Consider the following 21,015-nt stretch of genomic DNA (forward strand, 5'->3'; position numbering starts at 1 on the left):
CCACATTCCACCACTGAATCCTGATCGTCCCCCCCCCTTGCTGTTGGCCTGATTAGGTTTAAGCAGGAGAAAATAGATGATGGGGGTGCTGCAGTGATTTCTGGGAGGAGGTAAGTATCCAGTGAACAGAAGGGACATTTGGACTCTTCGCTGTCTTTAGGAGGAAAGTGAATATCCTCTCCAGAAGCTGTGTCTCGCCACCGTGACTAATCTCAGTCTTCAATGGTCATGGTGAATATTTCCCTCCTTCCCAAACATGTTGGCTAGAAAGCCGTCGCCGTACACATACACGTCCTCTCAGAGCCGAGCTGTCCTCGTGCGGGTGTGGTAAAACTAATGGCCGTGAATGTGAACATGGTCTCTGCCTGGCTCTGATGGCCATCCAGGTGTGCTTGATGAGCCGTTGCTGTGATTATCAGCACAGTGCATTAGCACAGCTTGAAGCCCCTCAAGTAGATCACAGAGGAGAGGCGAGCATTTGTACTGCAGGTGGTCCCCGAACTACGTTAATGGGCTTCCACCTGCTGCTGGGTCGCTGAACCTTCTGGAAAGCTCCTGACCATGATGCTCATGGTCTGTTAGAGGGAGCAAACACTGGAGCCTGACTAAAATTAGGCACACTAGGAACACAAGTGCTTTGCCTTTCTTGGCATGTCGTTCATCATGTCTTCCACTCTGAGCCAGAATTCCCTACAGTATATGTTCACGTTTTGGGTGTTTGGATTTATGTGTGCTTGTGTTTTTGCTCCACATGGGCATAGGGCATGCATGTCTGTATAAATTTGGTTTTCCCGTCTGACGCAGTCAGTGCAGATCCCCTCCACGGATGCATGCAATCGCAACTCTGCTTTGGCCTGCTGCTGTCCCGTGTCACAGTTTTAGGGGAGATAATAAACCAGAACCTGTCACATCCACTCTAACTTCCAATCTCTAAGGATCAACACGGTGCTCTGGGCTTTTGGCCATGTTGGGGCGGCTGCAGTTTTCATGCCACAGGGTGCCAGAGAATGGGTGCCCCGTGGCACACACACAAATAAGACGAGGCCAGGGGAAGTTGCTGGCACAAATGCCCACTGAGAAAACCCACAATGAGCACACTGTGGCCTTTTTGGCTTTCATCAACTCAGCAGTTAAATGCCTCTCTTTATTTAGCTCTCAGACTGTGCAGACTATCAATTGCACCATTAAGACAATCCTCAGTCACACTGAACAATGGAACATTAACATTTCTTGCTGGGTGCAGTCTACTACTTTGCGATTACTGTGACCACCCATTTATCTGCCGTCACATTAGCGTTGATGAGGTTCTGATCAATGCTCTGGTCATATTTCTGTCTACATAGTATGAGATGCCAGACAGCAAATTAAAAGAGAAAGCTGGTGACTGCAGAAGCCTTTTAGTATAGATTGGAAGTACAATCTATACTGTAGTAGTATATTGTAGAAAGTGTCATACAATTTCACTTTAAAAGAATTGCTCTACCACAGGCAGAAATAAGTGCATGCAAATCTGGGCATAGGGCTGTTGTATCTGATGTTTGCAAGTTAATTTATGTGTGTTTGAGCATGTGTACATGGAAAGTAGATAGAGAGAAGAAAGATGAAAAGAGATTAGAAAAAGAGTGATAAAGAGATTAGAGCGGTAACTAATAATGTTATACAGCAAATGTGTGTCCTTGCACAGCTACAGAGCACCTTTCACATCCATTTTCTTTGATAATTCTTGGTTTAGTGCATTAGCCCCTGCTCAGTGATGCATTAGCCGCCTTATTTAAGTTCCCTGCACTAATCTGTGCTGCAGCGAGAATTCCACTGAGTGTACGAGCCAGTGAAGAAATGAAGACCTTGGCCAGTCACCTCAAACTCCACTGATCTCTTCCTGTACCCCATAGCTCTGCTGTCACTCCCTGCCTCTCTGGCCAATTACTCAACATGCTCTATTAAAAGAATAAAGCAATACAATACATTATGTAGCATATTGCTTGACAAAAAGAAGTTGACAGTGTTAATAATGGCCACTGATAAATGCCTCCATTGATGCCGAGGATGTCCTTGGGTTAACTCAGCCACTCTTCAGTTTTCAGACGTCCTCCTGAACACTGGCTGGTCTGTGCTTCTGTGTATAGAGGCTCTCTGTATCTCTCAGCGAGCCACTACATTTAAAAGGAGGATATCAAAGACAGAGCTGTTGTTCTTTTAGTCAGAGAAAGTCAGGGTTAAAACGGCAGTGACCAGAATTAACTTGGTGCCTTCTAAAAATATGCGTCAGGCCATCGCGATGACCCAGCAGTAAAAGTGACCAGCAGAAGTGAATGCCCTTGTATAGAACTGGCATTTTTGTGTGTGGATTAAACCTCAGGGCAAGGAAGTATAACTACTGGATAGTCAATTTGCTCAGCGACACAGAGGCGGGGACTGGTGGGAGTGCCACAGCAACCCACAGCCTGTCCGATCAATTAGCGCAATTGGCATGAGTTCCTGCTCTGCCATGGGGATGTGGGTGGGTTGTGCTGGCAGCAAACCATTGACCTCCATGTTGTGGCGGGGCAATATGGCATCAAGTAGGAGGTGAACAAGTGAAAAACTGCCAGGGTAGTCCTGGGACATCATCGGCACTGTCATTTGCTTGCTGCGCTGTCTGAAATCAAATATTTCACAATAAAACAAAGTATTCAGTATTGTACCTTCAGGACTTGTCTAATTAAATTGCTTGTTTTTCTCTCTGCTTTCTTTATTACTAAATGTTCTCTTTTTTTTGTTCTTCTTCAATCTTCCTCCTTCCCAGAGCCTATGCGTGCATTGCGGGGCCTTATGGCCACAGATATCCAGCCCAGGCAGTTGTCCCTGCAGTGGGAGAATTTGGCGTTCAACCTGACACGCTGCCACACCTACTCAGTGTCCCTGTGCTACCGCTACACCACGGCGGGAGGCGGCGGAGGCCACAACACCACTGTGCGTGAGTGCCTGGCAGTGGAACACAATGCCTCACGCTTCACGCTGCGTGATCTGCCACCCTACCACGGCATCCATGTCCGTCTGTCACTGGCCAACCCAGAGGGGAAGAAAGAGGGCAGAGAGGTCACCTTCCAGACCGAGGAGGACAGTAAGTCTCTGAAGGAGTTTACAGAAAAGATCGTGTGGAAGTAGAGGACAGAAAAACTAAAAAGGAAAAGTGTCAGTATAAAATGGTAAACATCTTGAGAGCAATGGTCACTTTAATATTAATATAAACTTAGTTAGGGTTAGAATTATTTGGCACCCCTGGGTAAAACTAACGCAGTCTAATACAACCTCTTGCAATAAATCTTCATTAAAGGTGTAAAAGATAAAGTTAAAGTTTATACTACAGCAATATAATCTTACTGCACAATTGTTTATTATATAGTATGTTACCATCACAATAGTCTCGTCCCAGTTAGATAGTAAATGCCGTAAACATATTCTTTGTAAATCTTTACAATCATTCCCTGAAAGAACCAAGCAGGCCTGCCTTGTTGCACAAACTAAATTTTCTTTTCACCTTTCAGCGTGTAGCTTGCTAGCTCGAAGTTTGTTGTTGTTGTCTGTAGCGTTTGTTGCCGAAGGGATTTTGAGAACGGCAACACACAGAAAGCAGAAGGTGATGGACAATGCCTGACTGTCAGTCTTTATCCTAGAAATGTACTTCTGTTAATCCAGACTACCATTACAACAACAATGTGGGGTGTCTAAATGCTGGCAGTGCAATGTTTTATTGTTTTAAAATGCAGTTAAGAGTTTGGCAAAGTGACCCGGCTGCCCTCCACCTTCATGTGCATTTTACTTTCTTTACCTTTTATTCAGAGAGACCCGGTGTTATCATTGTCATATCTTAAATTATGATCACATGGATTACTTTAGAAAGCTGTTTTGGAGGAGTGTGACGTCTAAAAGTACCGGAATACCTCAAACTGTTTAACTATTCTCATAGTAAATGTCAGAGAGGAGACTATGCAGACCTGAGACTGCCCACTGCTAGAACCTTACTGTCACATTTAACTAATGCTGAGTAGGTTGTTTTGGGGGTTTTAAGGTTCTTTTCAACATAAATCAATCAATGTGGATGAAATACAAATACAAATTAATTTATCAATCAGTTTGGGTTCATAGTGTACATTTTCTTAATATTTCAAAACATTAATACCAGCTCCTCTCACTTCATCTCACACAAGAGAGGGTGACCATCTGACTGAGGATGGAATTGGCATTACAAAAGATCCATTTCATTTTCAGACGAAAATACCATAAAAGAGAAAATATTATATCTGAGTCTCTGGCAACCCTAAGATAGGATTTTGTGCTTATTTCTTATCTCCTATTATTCCTTTGTGCCGCAGCACATCGTCTGCATGGCAGCTGAGTGAGAAATCAATTCTGCTGTGAAAAAAAACAAAACAAACAAGATTTTTCAGAAAGAGATCTATACAGCGAAAGATAGAAAAAAGATAGAGAGAGAGAGAGAGAGAGAGAGAGAGAGAGAGAGAGAGAGAGAGACACACAGCAAGAGTTGTTTTTTTCTGAAGTGATAAAAAATAAATGTATGTATACAGTACATGTCAATTATGAACACTTTTCCCCCCCAAAAGCCTTAATAAGCAACTCTGTCCTCCAGACTAACTCAATTCAAAAATAACAGTTGACTCAGCTGTTTGGCTCTTGCTTTAGCCTTAGGCCTGGATCTCACATAACAGTCTTCCTCTGTACAGCGCTCACACACAGGGGCTGCAACCGAATGGCCCAAAAAAACTGTTAACAGAGTCTAATGCTGAAAGTTCAGGCATTGACAGTCCTCTCTCTTTCAGAAACAAGTTTACCAGCAAGCGTCTGACATATCCATTAATACATTTTAACTAAAGATTGATATACATTAATATGAGGATGAAAGACACACTGGCGCGTCCAAACAATGTTTGACAAAACTCCTACTCAAAAAGCGATATTACAAAATTTCATTTCAAACATTTATTTATTTATTTAATCATATATAACCTAAGACTTGTGTAAACTCATTTCAAGCACCGAAACAATTAGTACAACACATCACAAGTTAAGGTTTGTTTTCAAAAGAGATTAGAGGACTTTCAAAAAGCCAACATCGTTTCAGCTTTAGTGCCAAATTATCTCTTTACACATTGCTCTAGAAAGTCACTGTACGGAAAGCTGAGTTTGTTCTGAACACTTTGATATGAAACAAATGGGAATCAGTTATGTACAAATACCTTAAAAAGGTAAATGTAAGAAGATATGTGAAAATGCCCTTAGAGCACAGAGGGTTAATTGATGCAGATCATAAATGAACTCTGTCCTTATCTGATGTTCTGTGCCTGCTGCTCTCTGGCTGAGTGTCTCATGTGGTGCATTGTTCTGAGCCACTATGACATTCACTTCTGTGATATTGACAGGAGAGGCTTATCGTGGGATTAGCACTTCAGTTTTCCTGACCAATGTTTGTTCTGACAATTTCTTATAGTTCCCGGAGGCATAGCGCCAGAGTCGCTTACCTTCACCCCGCTGGATGACATGATCTTCCTGAAGTGGGAGGAGCCCATCGAGCCCAATGGCCTTATTACACAATATGAGGTGAATTTGAATTTATATGTCTTGTCCCTTTAAAATTTGTTTTTTGCGCTGTTAGCTTAATTATTAGCTTAGTTTACATACTTGGATGTACAAGACAGCTGTTAATATATTTAAACAGTATTTGTCACTTTTACTAAAGAAAAGATGTTAAGATGAGGACTAAGCGATATGCTATCTTTGATAAGGAGTTTGGCCTGGGCTACTGGACTGTAAACTGACCCTAATCCAATAACGAGCAGGACAGAGTGGCTAATGTAAGCCTAAACTCTGATATAGTAGCGTCCAGGACTGGCTCCCAAACAGTTGGGAAATAGTATTCCATCACACCTGGACGAACACCTGCTGAGGAAGATGTGTGATACGAAAGAAAGCTCCAGAAAAGCTATTAAATCGACTTTGTGGTCAGATAGGCCTTTTTCATACATGTAGCAGACATTTAGACTTGTCATTGTAGGAAAAACAGATGTTATTAACACTTACAATGGCTCTGTACTATTCAAGTGTTCCAGTAAGTGTGATGGTTTGTGTCCACTGTGGTGTTTTTTGACAGCAGGGATCACTCCTGCTTCCCAGCATTGCACGCTAGTGGGCTTGCCACTAGCAGTTATCAGTTTCTCTTCACTGACCACTGATAAGCAAGGAAAACATTACATTACACTCATACAACCGCGATGGCTACTCCTGATTGGACAAACGCTTCACGTGGGGCTGTCTGCTCCACAAAATAGTTCACCGAAATGTATTTCTGAAAACGTTTAATGCGAGAAATAGGCTATGCAGTTGCTGAATCTGTCTTCATTTTAGATCGACAGCAGTTCAGTCAGTTAGAAGATTTTCGTAATTTCAAAGATTTTTCTTCATGCAAATGAGGAGCAGGCAACTCGAAGCCCCGCTTCTCAAAAGTCCCTGCGACGCTACCAAAATGCTTTGCAGCCGCTGCTAACATAAACAGTGAATGGGTAGCAGAGAAATGATGCTCGACAGTGGACACATACCATGACAGAGAGCCAGCATGCACAATACCAGGAACCTTGATACACCTGTGCTTTTCCTACTGTGATGTCCAAATGTCTTCCCCTAAATGGCCTATTGTTTGGTCAACTGGAGTATTTCGGGTTTTCAGCAGCTGTAGGTGCAGTGTGTTGTTTGTGAACTTTTAACTGTAGCCCTATTTTTTTAATACTCAAACAGCACATAGCCAGCAAGTCCAGAAACACTTTGGACTTAATATTTATTTAATCTCAAGCAACACCCTGTCAGTGCAGAAATACTTTCCTCTCTATTTGGTGAGCCATTTTCTTCAAGTGCCGCTATAATTGGCACAGTACATACAGACATGTCCTTAATTACCAAACCACTCTGCTTCAATTCATATTTTTCCTCACCCAACCATTTGGTGTGTGGTGCGCAATGCCTATATGAGAAAAAATAGCAGCGATGCTCGGATACGCTCTCAATGACCATGTGCACATGGCCTAGCACTTAACGCTGTACTTGTGCCATTTACATAAAGCCCTGTGTCATTAATAGATAACTCGCATGTATCTGTTATGCTGAAGGCCTTATGTTCAGCTGGATAATGATTTTGGATTTACTGTATGCCCTCTGTCTGTGGTGAGCCATCAATGGGCCTGCCGACCTATCCTCAAGCCTTCTTTCCTTGGCCTCTCTTGCAATGTCGCCTCAAGGATATTATTAAATAGGATTTGTGGTTTGACATATAAAGTGGAGGCTGTACAGGATTTTTTACCCTGTAATGTGTTGATCTCTCTCAGCTGACGGAGATAGCTTTAAACAGAGCTGTAGAAATCCTCTTCATTTCTCTCAGATTAAACCATTGACCACTCTGGCTGAGCCCACTGACAGCCATGCTGTCCTGCAAGCCCTCCTCACTGCCTGTCTGTCGGGCATCTTTTATGTCGGCCTTTGTAGAGGAAACACAGAGGTCTGTCTGTGTTTACTCGCTGGATGGCTCACCAATCTATCTCAGGGAATGAAGCTCTTCTTATGATAATCAGCAAAGCCTCTGGTGTGGACTGAGTGGCATCTTCCATGTGTGTGTACTACTGTACATGCATATGAGCATATACAGTACGTAGTGAGTGTGTGCTCATTCCTTCAATGAAGTGGATCCCTCCCAGCTCTAATGTATATCCTAATATGTTCACCCTTGTCTGATTACAGTAAGGTCGTTTCATTTATCTCTCCACTATTTCAAAGAGTATAAGTGGAAATTCTCATGAGAGTAGCGTGGAGTCGAGGCAAATCACCTCTTGAGAAAAAAACTTTATAAAATTCTTTACTTTTAAAGGACACTCATGAAGAGCAATTCTTGAGTGTTAATAAGAATGAATTAAACTCATGAACACTTAGCGCTATTGATTGAACACTTAAATTCACTGCGTGGCGTCCGTAGTCCATAGCCTTCATAATGCATTACTTAGTTGGAAAATTATTTACCAGTCACAACACTTTTTTTGAAAAACTCCAGGTTGCTCGTATGACTTTAGAATTACTTCTTATGACTGAGCCGTTTGATTTAATGACCTCTGCAGATCTGTGTTAGCGGCTACAATAATTAAGCATAAAATCAGCGCTGAGGTGACTGGTTTTTATGATATAACCCTGAGACCATCTTGTTTTCAACAGATAAGTTACCAGAGCATTGAGTCGTCTGATCCAGGCATCAATGTCCCGGGACCGAGGCGAACTGTCTCCAAGCTGAAAAATGAGACCTACCACATGTTCTCCAACCTCCACCCGGGAACAACTTATCTCATTTCAGTTCGAGCCCGCACAGTCAAGGGCTTTGGGCAGACCGCCCTCACTGAAATCACCACTAACATCTCAGGTATTAGCACCACTTACTGATTGAGCATGTGTGCTTGTGAGGGAGTGTGAAAGTAGCTGTTAAATAGAAATGGAAACGGTCAGCCTGTCCATGTAGACATCACTAAATTGTGATTGTGCCATCACCGCCTATTACTGATGCACCACGCAGGTACAATGCCAGATTTCACCCACTGCCTACTATAATTAGGATCTGGGTTTTCTCTTTTTTGACCTCGGCATCTTTCTTCTCTCTTGCGGAGGCAATACTACTGCTCACAGAGTGTAAGAGCTTCCATTGCCTCTCCAAACTAGTGACATACTCATCTCACAGTCCTCAAGACATCAATTAACTCGTAGGAAGCAGAGAAACACCACAGAGGGGACACTGCTATGTGTTAAGTATAAAGAAAGATGCAATACATTCTTGGGAGCAGAATGTCACTTCCGAGAGTCTCCGAGCTTATTACTCATGATAGAAATCCAGCCTTTATTTTTCTATTCCCTCATAATGATGCATTTGCGCTTGTTAAGGGATGGGATTACCCTTCTTATGAACGCACAGCACAGCCACTCCCACCCTTTCTTCCTCACAAATTTACTCTTTCCTTCTGCCTCTGTGTCTTCACAGAGAGGCCTGGTTTGTTTAATTATAGATTTAATGCGCAATCACTGCTTACTGGCTGTATGTCAGACAGAACGTTGGCAAAAAGCCAGACCACAGATAGAGTCGAAAAGTCTTTGCAGATCATCCTCAACCTCCTCCACTGGCCCACGGTGCAGAACATTCACTTACACTGAGTGTCTCTCAAATCTGCACTGACAGCTAGCAAACACTGAACACCTTCAACAGCTACTACTGTCAGCATCTTCAAGCAGTACTCACCGCAGAGTATCCAACTACACACATTTCCTCATTGGCACACGCGCGCATACATTCAGATGTGTGTGCGCTGTGGCTGATACACAAACATCCTTCAAAGAGACTCTGTCTGGCAACAGGCATCACACCCTCTTTTAGTTCTACAAACCGCAACAGACCTTTAATGTCAACAAATGCACTTTCAGATTCCCTGTAATGCCTCACCTTAACTGCTGCGGTATTAGCAAACCGCTTCTTAATATGATAATCATTGATTCCTCATGAATAGTTTGCTCTGCTTCCCCTCACTAATTGACTACTGATATTAAAGAGAAATGTGCCGCCACATCTCCAGGGAGGAGCAGGGAGGGGAGGGAGGTCTCTAGCCAAATCCTTTTAAATGAGAAACCTGTTCAATTTAGCGTCACACACATAACTTTTAATTGGACTTGTATCAAGCAGTGTACTAAATATGAGGATATGGGTATTGGGTATAGTAGCACTGAGAGGGGGATGACTCTAAAGGGTCTGTCAGCATCACGAGACATTGAGGAGCTGAACACGTTTATGTGGAAGCAGAGACTGTATTTTAACTGAATTAAGGTGGCATAAATGAACACTGGGTATGCCATTATGTGTTTTTATGTGTATGGACATGTAAATTCAGTGTTTTTCTGTGTCTTCAGCTCCCACGTTTGACTATGGAGACATGCCATCCCCCCTGAGCGAGACAGAGAGCACCATTACTGTCCTGCTGCGCCCGGCCCAAGGCAGGGGTGCACCTGTCAGGTGAGGAAATAATCTCAGATGTACATATTAGATTTATTTTTTATTTCATACCAAACATGGCTTATTAAAGGTGCACATCCACTCTGTGTCCAGTACATACCAGGTGGTAATTGAAGAGGAGAAAGTGAAGAAAGTGAAGAGAGAGCTGGGGCTTCAGGAGTGTTTCCCGCTGCCCATGTCCCATGGTGAAGCGCAGGCCCGGGGCACACCACACTACTACACAGCCGAACTGCCACCCAGCAGCCTTCCAGAGGCCAGTCCCTTCACTGTGGGCGACAATCACACTTACAATGGCTACTGGAACAGCCCTTTGGATCCACGCAAAAGCTACCTTGTCTACTTCCAGGCTATGAGCAACTTCAGAGGGGTGAGTGATTGTTAACTCCAACCAGTGGGGCAACAGATTTGGAAACTTAGTGTTCAGAATAATGATGAGTGTTGTTAATGGGTATCTGTATTTACTAATATAATGGTTGACTCTATAGGACAGTTGACATTGTCTGGGCTCACAACCCCTAAAAGAGTATTTGTGCTGTGAATGGTGTTGTTGGATGAAAACATATTGAGCTGGCAGTGTAACTACTTGGAAATTATGTATGTTGCAACTGCTTTGATTGTCTGCAAACAAAGCATATCTGAAACAAGGAATTACTTGCATGCATTACTTACAGCTAATAGAGCAGTGCTTAGCTGAAATTACTCAGCGTCAACAATGTACTCCACTTCATTCAGCTTTTATTTTCTATGCTTTTCCTATTCTGTCCCATTCCTTTCTTTTTGTGTCTTGTTATCTCATGTACTTCGTTCAATGGCCCTTTCATTAATGTCCGTCTACTCCTTTCTGTCTTTAAACACCTAATCACTTGAGTATGTTTTTTAAAGGTGTGGACCAACGTAAACCAGGCTTAAAGTGCCCATATTATAAAAAAAACACTTTTTTCTGGGATTTGGGGTGTTCTTTTGTGTCTCTGGTGCTTCCACACGCATACAAACTTTGAAAAAAATCCATCTGTGCTGTTTTGAGTGAGATACGGTTTCTGAATGTGTCCTGCCTTCAGTCTCCGGGTGAGCTGTTCAAAATCGGCACGGCTTGTGACGTCACAAACCGAAACGAGCTGGCTAACCGCAGCATGCTAACGCTAATGCTAACACTAGCATGCTACCTCGTTCTCAATAGCAAAGCACTGCTACAACACACACAAGTTCACCATAATCTACAAAAGAACTACTTACATGTGCACCCTCATTTAGAAGTCTCCCAGCTAATCCTGCCTTGTAACTGACCGAAGTTGGAGAAACAGCCTTTCTTTTACTGTCTATGGAGCTAGCTAGCTGACATGATCTACATCTGAGCTACTGCGTATGTGCGAGTGCAATCAAAGATGGTACAGAAGAAGAAGAAAAGAGGTCTCACTCTGTAGCTAAAACAGAGACCAGGTGAAAAGAGGATCTGCAGCAGTGAGAGAGAGCTGTGCAGTACAACAGAAATATGGTGTTTTTTGAAAATTAAACCATGTAAACCTATTCTGGTACAACCTTAAAATACAATTATGAACCTGAAAATGAGCTAAATATGGACGCTTTAAAGCTTTTAAATTTCAGCATTCTTGTCCACATAACAAAATCTTTGTGAATCCTGGTTGTAGACCTTGTTAGTTGAGAAGCAGTGCGTAATTTAACACTGTTGTGTTTCCATCCATTTCACTGCTGATCATCCAGTCATACCCAGAGGACGCCACATTACCTTTCCAAATTCCATTACAGGAAGTGCTGCTACTTGGGTAAGGCAATTACTTAGAGATAATTGGGCGCAGGTGCAGATGATCAGAGGTAGAAAGCTGATGCTTTAATATCCACAGACTGTAGCAATGGAGCTGAGAAAAGTTGCCGTGGGTAACACAGCCTTGTGTGATCCTCATCTGGGAAGAAATAAAGGCAAACTGGGTTACTGGTCTGTTTGACTTTCCGAGTCCTGTCAGTGGCTACTTTGTGATCACGTCACTTTCTTTTTTTTTTAACTGGGCATGTGTGTATTATAAAGTCCCATGAACACCAGTAGGATGTTTTTCCAAGCCAATGGAGAAATACACGGAGGTAGTGCAGTGTGAGCACTTCACACAACTAGGCTACTAAGCATGGGATTAGATAGGGGAGGCCTGGCTTTACCAGCGGATGGGATTAGGTTTTGTTTTGCCTGGCAGGGGGCCAGCATCCATGACCCACAATGAGTGGAAACACATGGCCAAATTACACAGCCAACACTGTCATTCAGTCTTTCAAACACTGCTGGCTTTGCCTTGAAATACAGTAGCAGTCAGTCACAGTCGAAATCTGGGCAAGAATTCCTCTTGAAGGAACAACAGTGTGCTGGGAGGGCAGGAACTTACTTTTCATGTCTTTTACTCAAAAAATGACAAAGCGTAATCCTGCAAACACATAATTAGGGACTGCTTCTGATTCTAGGGTCAGTGTTTCAGACATCACACCTTTTTCAATGCAAAGGTTTTGTTGTGGGTGTGATGTAAGCCCAAGAAGTTTTGATTTTACTCAGGATGTCAGCTTAAAAGCTTGTGATTTACAGTAGCTCAATTCAATCAGTTGAGCACAGCAGAGGGGCGGCTAATTGATGGACATACAACCAATCAACAGCGGGGCACATAAGACATGTCACAGGAGGCCTATGACAACATGAACCGACACATGAAAAAGTGCTAGTTACACAAAGCAAGATAACATAAAAGAGCATAACATAGCAGCAATTACACAAACAGCAAATAATACAGTATGACACTGATAGCTTCTTTGGCCTGTTAGTGGCATTATTAACGTTCCAGTGTTATTAACAAGTGTTAATGACTTAATGAGTGTTAATTTGTCTATCAAACCCACAAAGCAGATGTTAAGGTTTGGCTTGTGCAGCCTGTTTGGACTGGAATGTTGCAATTGCATAATGTGTGTTTTGTCTGCTATTTTGTTTGCTTACTTTGTGTTTTGTCTTCCTGTCTATCCTCTGTGTACAATTATGCATTTCAGGCCTTTTACATTTTACCACTGTGCTCACTCTGTCACAAAAACGTAGGCCAAAAAAGAGAATTTTAGCATTTGAAATGTGATTTTGTATGGAAGCATAAATTCATTCAGCATATTCATACTGTGGAGTATTTTTATATAGAGAATAGGGAAGCATAATTACCTTATGCCCACTGGAAGAAGAAAAAAACTGCACCTGCTGCAAGGGTCCCTGCTGTCAGTCACGTATGTAAGGGTTAAGGTATGTCAGGTATTAATGAGCGATGACAAGGCGTGAACTGTACGACGCGCAGCCTCCGCCGAAGTTCAACTAAAGTTATCAAATAAATGAAGTGGAGTAAAAATTATAATATTTCCCCTCTGAAATGAAATGTAATAGTATAAAGTACAAATTAGAATATATATATATATATATATATATATTCCAATTTATGTATTTAATATCAGTAGTGGAACGTTACAAAGCACATTTACTCAAGTACTGTATTCAAGCACAATATCAAGGTACTTGTACAGTACTCTGAAATGAAATGAAATAGTATAAAGTACAAATTAGAATATATATATATATATATATATTCTAATTTGTACTTTATACTATTACAAATTAGAATATATATATATTCTAATTTGTACTTTATACTATTACAAATTAGAATATATATATATATATATATATATATTTCCATTCTAATTTGTACTTTATACTATTACATTTCATTTCAGAGTACTGTACAAGTACCTTGATATTGTGCTTGAATACTGTACTTGAGTAAATGTGCTTTGTAACGTTCCACTACTGATATTAAATACATAAATTGGGACTCAAAAAGAAACTGAATAGGACTTCCGGTTTGGCTACAGAACGAAATGGCAGGCTGAGCGCTTAGCTCCTGATAGTCGGTGTATTTACGACCCCCATAACACGAACTCAAAGAAAACAAAGTTGAATCTGTTAAGATTATGAAGGGGGCGTACAAAGTCAAAGTTAGAGGGACGCAAGATAAACCGGCAGGTAAAGATTTACACCGGGCAGAACATGCTAAGGACGACATGCGGGAAGAAGGTCAACATGGCGGCGACTCAACAACAGGAGCGGGGTGCACGGGTCTTGAAGCTATAAGTAAGCAGATTGGCGACTTTAAATCGGAACTAAAGCAAGATCTAAAAAATGTTTAAAGAAGAAATTAAACATGACATGAGAGAAGAATTCCACGAGTTCAAGCAAGACGTCAACCAACAGCTAGCGACATACATGCAAGCTATACAGGAGCAAAACGAGAAAATCAGCGAGATGGAGACCCGGATCGACGACACGGAAACGTGGAGTACTGAAGCTAACACCACTCTCCAACAAATGATTACAGACCAACAGAAGCTGGAGGACAAATTGAATGACTTGGAGTCAAGAGCAAGGCGAAACGATCTGCGGATCCACGGTGTACCAGAGAACGCAGAAGATGGGTCAGTGATAGAGTTTGTTGAAAAGCTGTTATGAAACGAACTTAAGCTGAGTGAGGAGGTGGAGTTGCAGATACAGCGCACCCACAGAGCCCTGGCGCTTAAACCTGGGCCCAACTCACCCCCGAGATCTATTATAATTAATTTCCAGCAATACAGTACTAAGGAGATTATCCAGAAAGCATCGCGACAGAAAATCACAATAGGAGAGAAACCACAGTTTTTTGACCATGACTATACGGCCACCGTTTTCCAGCAGCGCAAGACATATGCCGGCATCAAAAAGACACTGAAAGATAAAGGCATCCGATTCCAGAGGGCCTTTAACAGGATGCGTATCCACTGGGAAAGCGGTGTGCAGGTGTACAGCAGTGCCTGGGAGGCAGCGCAGGAGCTCCAACAGCGGGGTTACAGTGTGGAGGTGCCAGAGAAACCGCTTGGTAGGAAACATCTGATGGAGCGTCTCCAACGATCTTCACCCTGGCAGAAAGTGGGTTCACACTAGGGCTGGGCGATAGGGACAAAATCAGATATCACGATATTCTTGACCAAATACCTCAATATCGATATTGCGGCGATATTCTAGGGTTGTCATTTGGTGCTTTAACAAAATATCTTCACACTTAGATTTTAGATAAATAATCATCAGTAATGTGGACATAATGTGATAATAAAGTGGGGGAAAGGCAAATAATTGAACAGCTAGAACAGTCTGGTAAGTTCAGAAAAGTACATCACTTTACTGTAATGCAGCCTTTAAAACCAGTAAAAGACAACACTTATCTCATATCACGATATTACGATATCCAAAATCTAAGACGATATCTAGTCTCATATCACGATATCGATATATTGTCCAGCCCTAGTTCGTACATAGGTGTAGACCTTGAGAGTAGTGCCAGGCGAGCTAGAGTGCGCCTACAGGAATTGCAGAGTAGGAGTGTGCAGTAGTGTTTCTAAACAGACGGTAAATAATTGTCCCATAATATACTATATTGTATTCATGTGCTGACTCGCGGGAGCAGTGAGAGTTCAGCTCTGCCTACGGGCGCGCACTTAAGTTCAGAGACAGCCTGTCACGGACTAACTGGGAGGGGGCCCTTTTTTTGTAAAAGGTATCATTCCCCCTTCACTTAAAACTGAAGAATGCTCTTCAGACTTTGGAAGTCTTATTTTGTATTTGTTATAATGCCTGTTCTAATCTGTTCTAAGCACGTTATTGTGCTCCAGTTATCTTTACTTATAGTTTCAATGTTTAGCCTGTGGGAACATAATGGTGTGAAATATTTTCAGCCCAGCTGTGATGCAGTCTAATGAAGTGAAGTTACTGTCCTTAAATGTGAATGGGTTGGGAAACCCGATTAAAAGGTCTAAGGTAATGGCCAAATAAAAGAAGAAAACGCACATATTTTTTTATAAGAAACTCATCTTTCTCAGCAAGAGCATGAAAAATTGAAACTGTTTGGTTTTAAAAATACCTACTATAATTCATTTGTGCAAAGTCACAGGAGAGGAATTGCTATTCTTATTGCAAATACACTTAAGTTCGAAGTCATTAAGGAAATTAAGTCATTAAGGAAAAAGAGAACGAGGGTAGATATCTCATTGTAAAGGGAAGGATTGAAGAGGATATAGTAACCTTAGTAAATGTTTATGCACCTCCTAATAGTAATAAGCTATTTTTCAAATCACTAATGGATGTAATTGCACTGGAAGCAGAGGGGGTCTGTTTATGCAGAGGCGATTTTAATATAGTATTGAATCACTACCTGGACACCACTAGTCTAAAGAAAAATAAAAGCAACTTAACAAAATTCATCAAAACAGCCTGGGATGAAATCAGATATTGATATTGATATCTGTAGGTGTACTCATCCACTCGACAGGAATTATACCCATTATTCGGCCCCACATTCTACCTATTCCAGGATAGATTATTTTTTTATGCCAAAGAGTGATTATTATAGGGTGCGGGAATGTAGAATTGGAGTAGCTGACGTCTCTGACCATAGTGCACTATATCTAACAGTTCAACTAGAAGGTAGGAGGCGGAATGCGGGGTGGAGGTTAAATATAGGCTTATTAAATAACAAAGCAGCTGTAGAACAAGTTAAATCAGATATAAGAGAATATGTGAAGATTAATGACAATGGGGAAGTGGATCCATCTATACTATGGAACAACATCAAATAAAAAGAGGAGGGTCTTGGAATATAATAACCTTGTATTAGATCTATCTAATGTGGAGCAGCAACATAAAAATAACAGTGATCCAAAACTTTTAGTGCAAATACAACAATTAAAGAAACGGATTAATGATCTATTAGAACAAGATGTTGAGAAGAAAGCTCGTTTTTACAAACAGACATATTACGAATCAGGCCCTAAGGCAACTAAATTACTTGCCCGACGTTTACGTAAACAACAAGCGGATTGTACCATACATAAGTTGCGGGACCCAGAAACAAATCAACTAAAATATCATAAAATAGCCATTTTCCTAAACTACTACAAAAAACTATATACCGAAACCTCCAGTACTAAAGTAGAAGCAATGGAACAATTTCTTATCGATCTGGATCTACCTCGTATTGGCAAGAGACAAAATGATTGTATCACAGAGTTTTCACTGGAAGAGATAAATAATGCAATAGCCAACTTAAAGTCAAGTAAAACTCCAGGTAGTGATGGTTTTCCAGCAGAGTGGTATATAACTTTTAAAGAAGAGCTAGCTCCCCTCCTACTGAAAGCATTTAATTGGATTAAAGGAGAAGGTAAACTCCCCCCATCATGGAAAGAGGCACTTATTACAGTACTCCCAAAGGAGGGTAAAGACCGGGAATATTGCAGTAACTATAGACCTATTTCAATTCTCAACGTGGATTATAAATTGTACACAGCGATTATTGCAAAAAGACTTGAGAACCTTCTCCCGGAATTAATTGACGAAGACCAAACTGGGTTTGTTAAAAACCGGCAAACACATGACAATATCAGAAGGACGCTACATTTGATAGAATAGAAAAGGAAAATAAAGCTGCGATACTACTAAGCCTTGACGGCGAAAAGGCTTTTGATAGGGTTAATTGGCGCTTCCTATATCAAACGTTGAATAGATTTGGCTTTAGCGAACAATCAATAGGGATAATTAGAACACTTTATCAACAACCGACAGCAAGAATAAAAGTCAACGGATCATTGTCTCAATTTTTCACATTGGAGAGGGGCACTAGACAAGGTTGCTGTCTCAGTCCCACACTGTTTGCGTTTTATATTGAACCCCTGGCCCAGGGAATTCGCCAACATGGAAAAATAAAAGGCATTAAAATTGGACACAAAGATCACTTGATTAGTTTATTTGCGGACGGTATTTTGGTTCATTTGATCGACCCTGAGACCTCCTTACCTATACTGATGGAAATCCTAGAGGATTTTAGTTATTATGCTGGTTATAAAATAAATATTACAAGACTAGACACAACTTTTGTCATTCAACTATACTCCTTCAAAATAAATAAGATGTAGATATGATGTAAGATGGGATATGGAATCAATAAAGTACTTAGGGGTGAACATAATTAAAAATCTAAAATTATATGAGGTAAACTATAATTTAATTAACCAAAATATTAAAAAAGATATTGAAAGATGGTCTACCCACCCATTGGATTTTAGTAGTAAGATTAGTGTAATTAAGATGAACATTTTGCCTAGATTGCTATATCTATTCCAGGCCTTGCCAGTAGAGGTCCCTCAACATCAATTCTTAGCCTGGGACATGCTTTTTTCTAGATTTATCTGGGATGGAAAGAAGCCTAGAGTAAAATATGCAACACTTCAGTTGGCCAAACATAAAGGAGGGATGGCGCTCCCGAATCTTAAAGACTATTTTTATGCAGCTCAGTTCCGCCCCCTATTTCTTTGGTGTGATGACAACTATTTTGCTAGATGGAAGGAAATCGAGACGTACGTAGAAGGTTATCAGATCCAGTCAGTGTTAGGAGAAAAAGAAATCCCCTCATTAGTTAAAGGTAAAATAGACTCTACAACTTCTAGTGCTCTACAGTTCTGGTTCAACTTTGTGAGGCAGCTAAAACTAAGGAGAGACCAGAGAGTGCTTAGATAGATAGCCTTTGACACCCAGTTAAAGCCAGGAGTTAATGATGCCATATTCTAGGATTGGGCAGTAAAAGGTATTAAGGCAGTGTGTATGATAATAGACAACAAGGAATTACAGACTTTCCAAACATTGAAAAAATTTTCCCTTCACAATCGGGATTTATTTAGGTATATACAATTTAGAGATTACTACAACAAAGAATTGAAAATGGAGAACTCACAAGAATTTAATCCAGTTATAAGATATATGATGAATGCTTATAGACCGAATAGTAACTGCATTAAAATAATTTCTATGTTTTATGAAAGAATTATGGAATGTAGGGGCAACTCAACATTATATTTGAAATCAAAGTGGGAAAAGGAACTGAAAGTGGAAATTTAATCAGATGTATGGTACAATATGTGTGAAACCCAACATACTTCCACAAGTTCACAACAATTGAGGGTGTTTAACTGGAAGAATTTGATGCGTTTCTTTATTACATCTAAGATTAGCAGTAAAACGTCTTCAACACACCAGCCAATGTGGCTGCTTAGAAGCTCATCACACACATATTTGGAGTTGAATTGAAGTCATTTTGGGAGGATGTACATTTAGTTTTGAGTAATGTACTTGGCTATAAAATTCCTTTCGATGCACTGTCTTGTACTTGGGTCATATTTCACTTGTAACAGTACAGAGGGACAGGTACCTGGTGAAGATACTCCTCACGGCAGCGAGGAAAGCCATAACCAGAAACTGGTATAAGCCCGATTGTCCTTAACGGCAACAATGGTTTGAGGTCATACATGAAATAAGGGCAATGAAAAGGCTGACTTTTTTGCTAGGTTTGAGATAAGGTTTATATGCCAAAAGATGGAAGAAGTGGACATTTTACTTAAATAAAGCATAAGGACATTGGTTCACAGCTTGGACTCATTAGTGGATAAAGCAGCGACTTGAAATGTATACATTTTATTTCTATTTTTGTGGCAATCATCACCTTCCATATATCACTCACAAATTGAGGTGACTGTGTTCAGTTGTTATAATGTACTGAAAATTGAATAAAAACTAAAGTAATAAAAAAAAGAAAAAAACTGAATAGTTTTTCAATGAAAAAGGCTATGTACTGACAATTGTTACAAAGGATTTATGATGTACTATAAATAATATGCAGGTATACACATACCTGCCTATATGCCTGTTTTTTTTTGTCTTTTCAATCTCACATTAGATTATGCATATTTCATGCATATAAATAAAAGGACATAAGTCTTAAATTGCATTTGCTAATGATAAACATGTCAGTCTCTGAATCTGTGCGGTTTGTTTATAGCAATGAAATGACACTCTGTCTGACAGAAAACACATTGTCTACAACCTGGCTCTGTATTTTCAGATCAAACCATCATATTAAGAACGTGTTTAAGTTTCTGTCTGCTTGAAATGGATTTTCAATTAAAAAAAAGCTATTTAACTGGAGTTTGAGAAAAGTGCTTTTTACTCATTTCCGAATGGTAGAATTTGCATAATTGTCCCATAATGCCTGAATTATCATCTGTAAATCTTAATTTGATAATGCATCTCCTGCAAGAGGTGGCAGGATGGAATTGGATTACAGTGTTAGATCTCATTAGTGCTATTTGACAAAGGTCCTTTTCATAATACTGAGATTTCATCAGTTAAAATCTGAATACAATGTATTCCTTTTCATAGTGATGCACTGGTCTGAATCCCCCCTGTCAATTATGCTCTCTCCCTTTAAACTCTCATATTTTATCCTTAAGCAAGAATCTCTCATCTCCTTCTCAAACACTTCACCACAGCTCTCAGATTTGAAACATTTTGTAATATCATGTCGTCAATAGGACTTTTAACTCTTGGGTAATTTGTCTATCAATCTGAATCATTTTCATTGTAGTTTATCTGTGTCTCTATCATAAAGTAAATTACGCTTTTTTAGAAAAGAATAGTGCGACCCACTCATGTTTAGTCATTTAAATATATTTAATCAGAGGGTTGAATCAGCAGAGAGGGGAGACAGCACTGTGGTTCCAGATGTGGTCCTCCCTTGTTTACTGTGTAGCATCATGCATTCATTCTGAGTTTGTTTTTTATCTGCTGTGGACATATTTTCAACATGATATATGTGGGTGACTCAGCTCAGTATTTCACATCATTCTCTTTTCTTTTATCACATCTCTTTTATGCAAAATGCAAGGCGACACCCTCCACCTCTGATGTCTGTTTTCTTTCTCTTTCAGGAATCCAGAATAAACTGCATCCGCATCGCTCGCAAAGGTAATCCAACATGAAAATATCTCCTCCCACAAACACTGTG

At 40.6% G+C, this 21,015-nt stretch overlaps 1 protein-coding gene across 1 annotated transcript in view; it reads left to right on the plus strand.

Moving 5' to 3' along the window:
- The window catches only part of ptprub (protein tyrosine phosphatase receptor type Ub), a 179,338-nt gene that overhangs the window by 119,593 nt on the left and 38,730 nt on the right, over window positions 1-21,015 (plus strand). Inside the window, exons 8-13 of the mRNA XM_078253281.1 lie at window positions 2,786-3,103; window positions 5,489-5,598; window positions 8,248-8,449; window positions 9,976-10,078; window positions 10,172-10,445; window positions 20,939-20,975. Of these exons, the coding sequence (XP_078109407.1) occupies window positions 2,786-3,103; window positions 5,489-5,598; window positions 8,248-8,449; window positions 9,976-10,078; window positions 10,172-10,445; window positions 20,939-20,975 (1,044 nt within the window). The remainder of the gene's footprint in view (window positions 1-2,785; window positions 3,104-5,488; window positions 5,599-8,247; window positions 8,450-9,975; window positions 10,079-10,171; window positions 10,446-20,938; window positions 20,976-21,015) is intronic.

Source organism: Sander vitreus, chromosome 6 (genome assembly GCF_031162955.1).
Source record: "Sander vitreus isolate 19-12246 chromosome 6, sanVit1, whole genome shotgun sequence".
NCBI classification, from domain to species: Eukaryota; Metazoa; Chordata; class Actinopteri; order Perciformes; family Percidae; genus Sander; species Sander vitreus.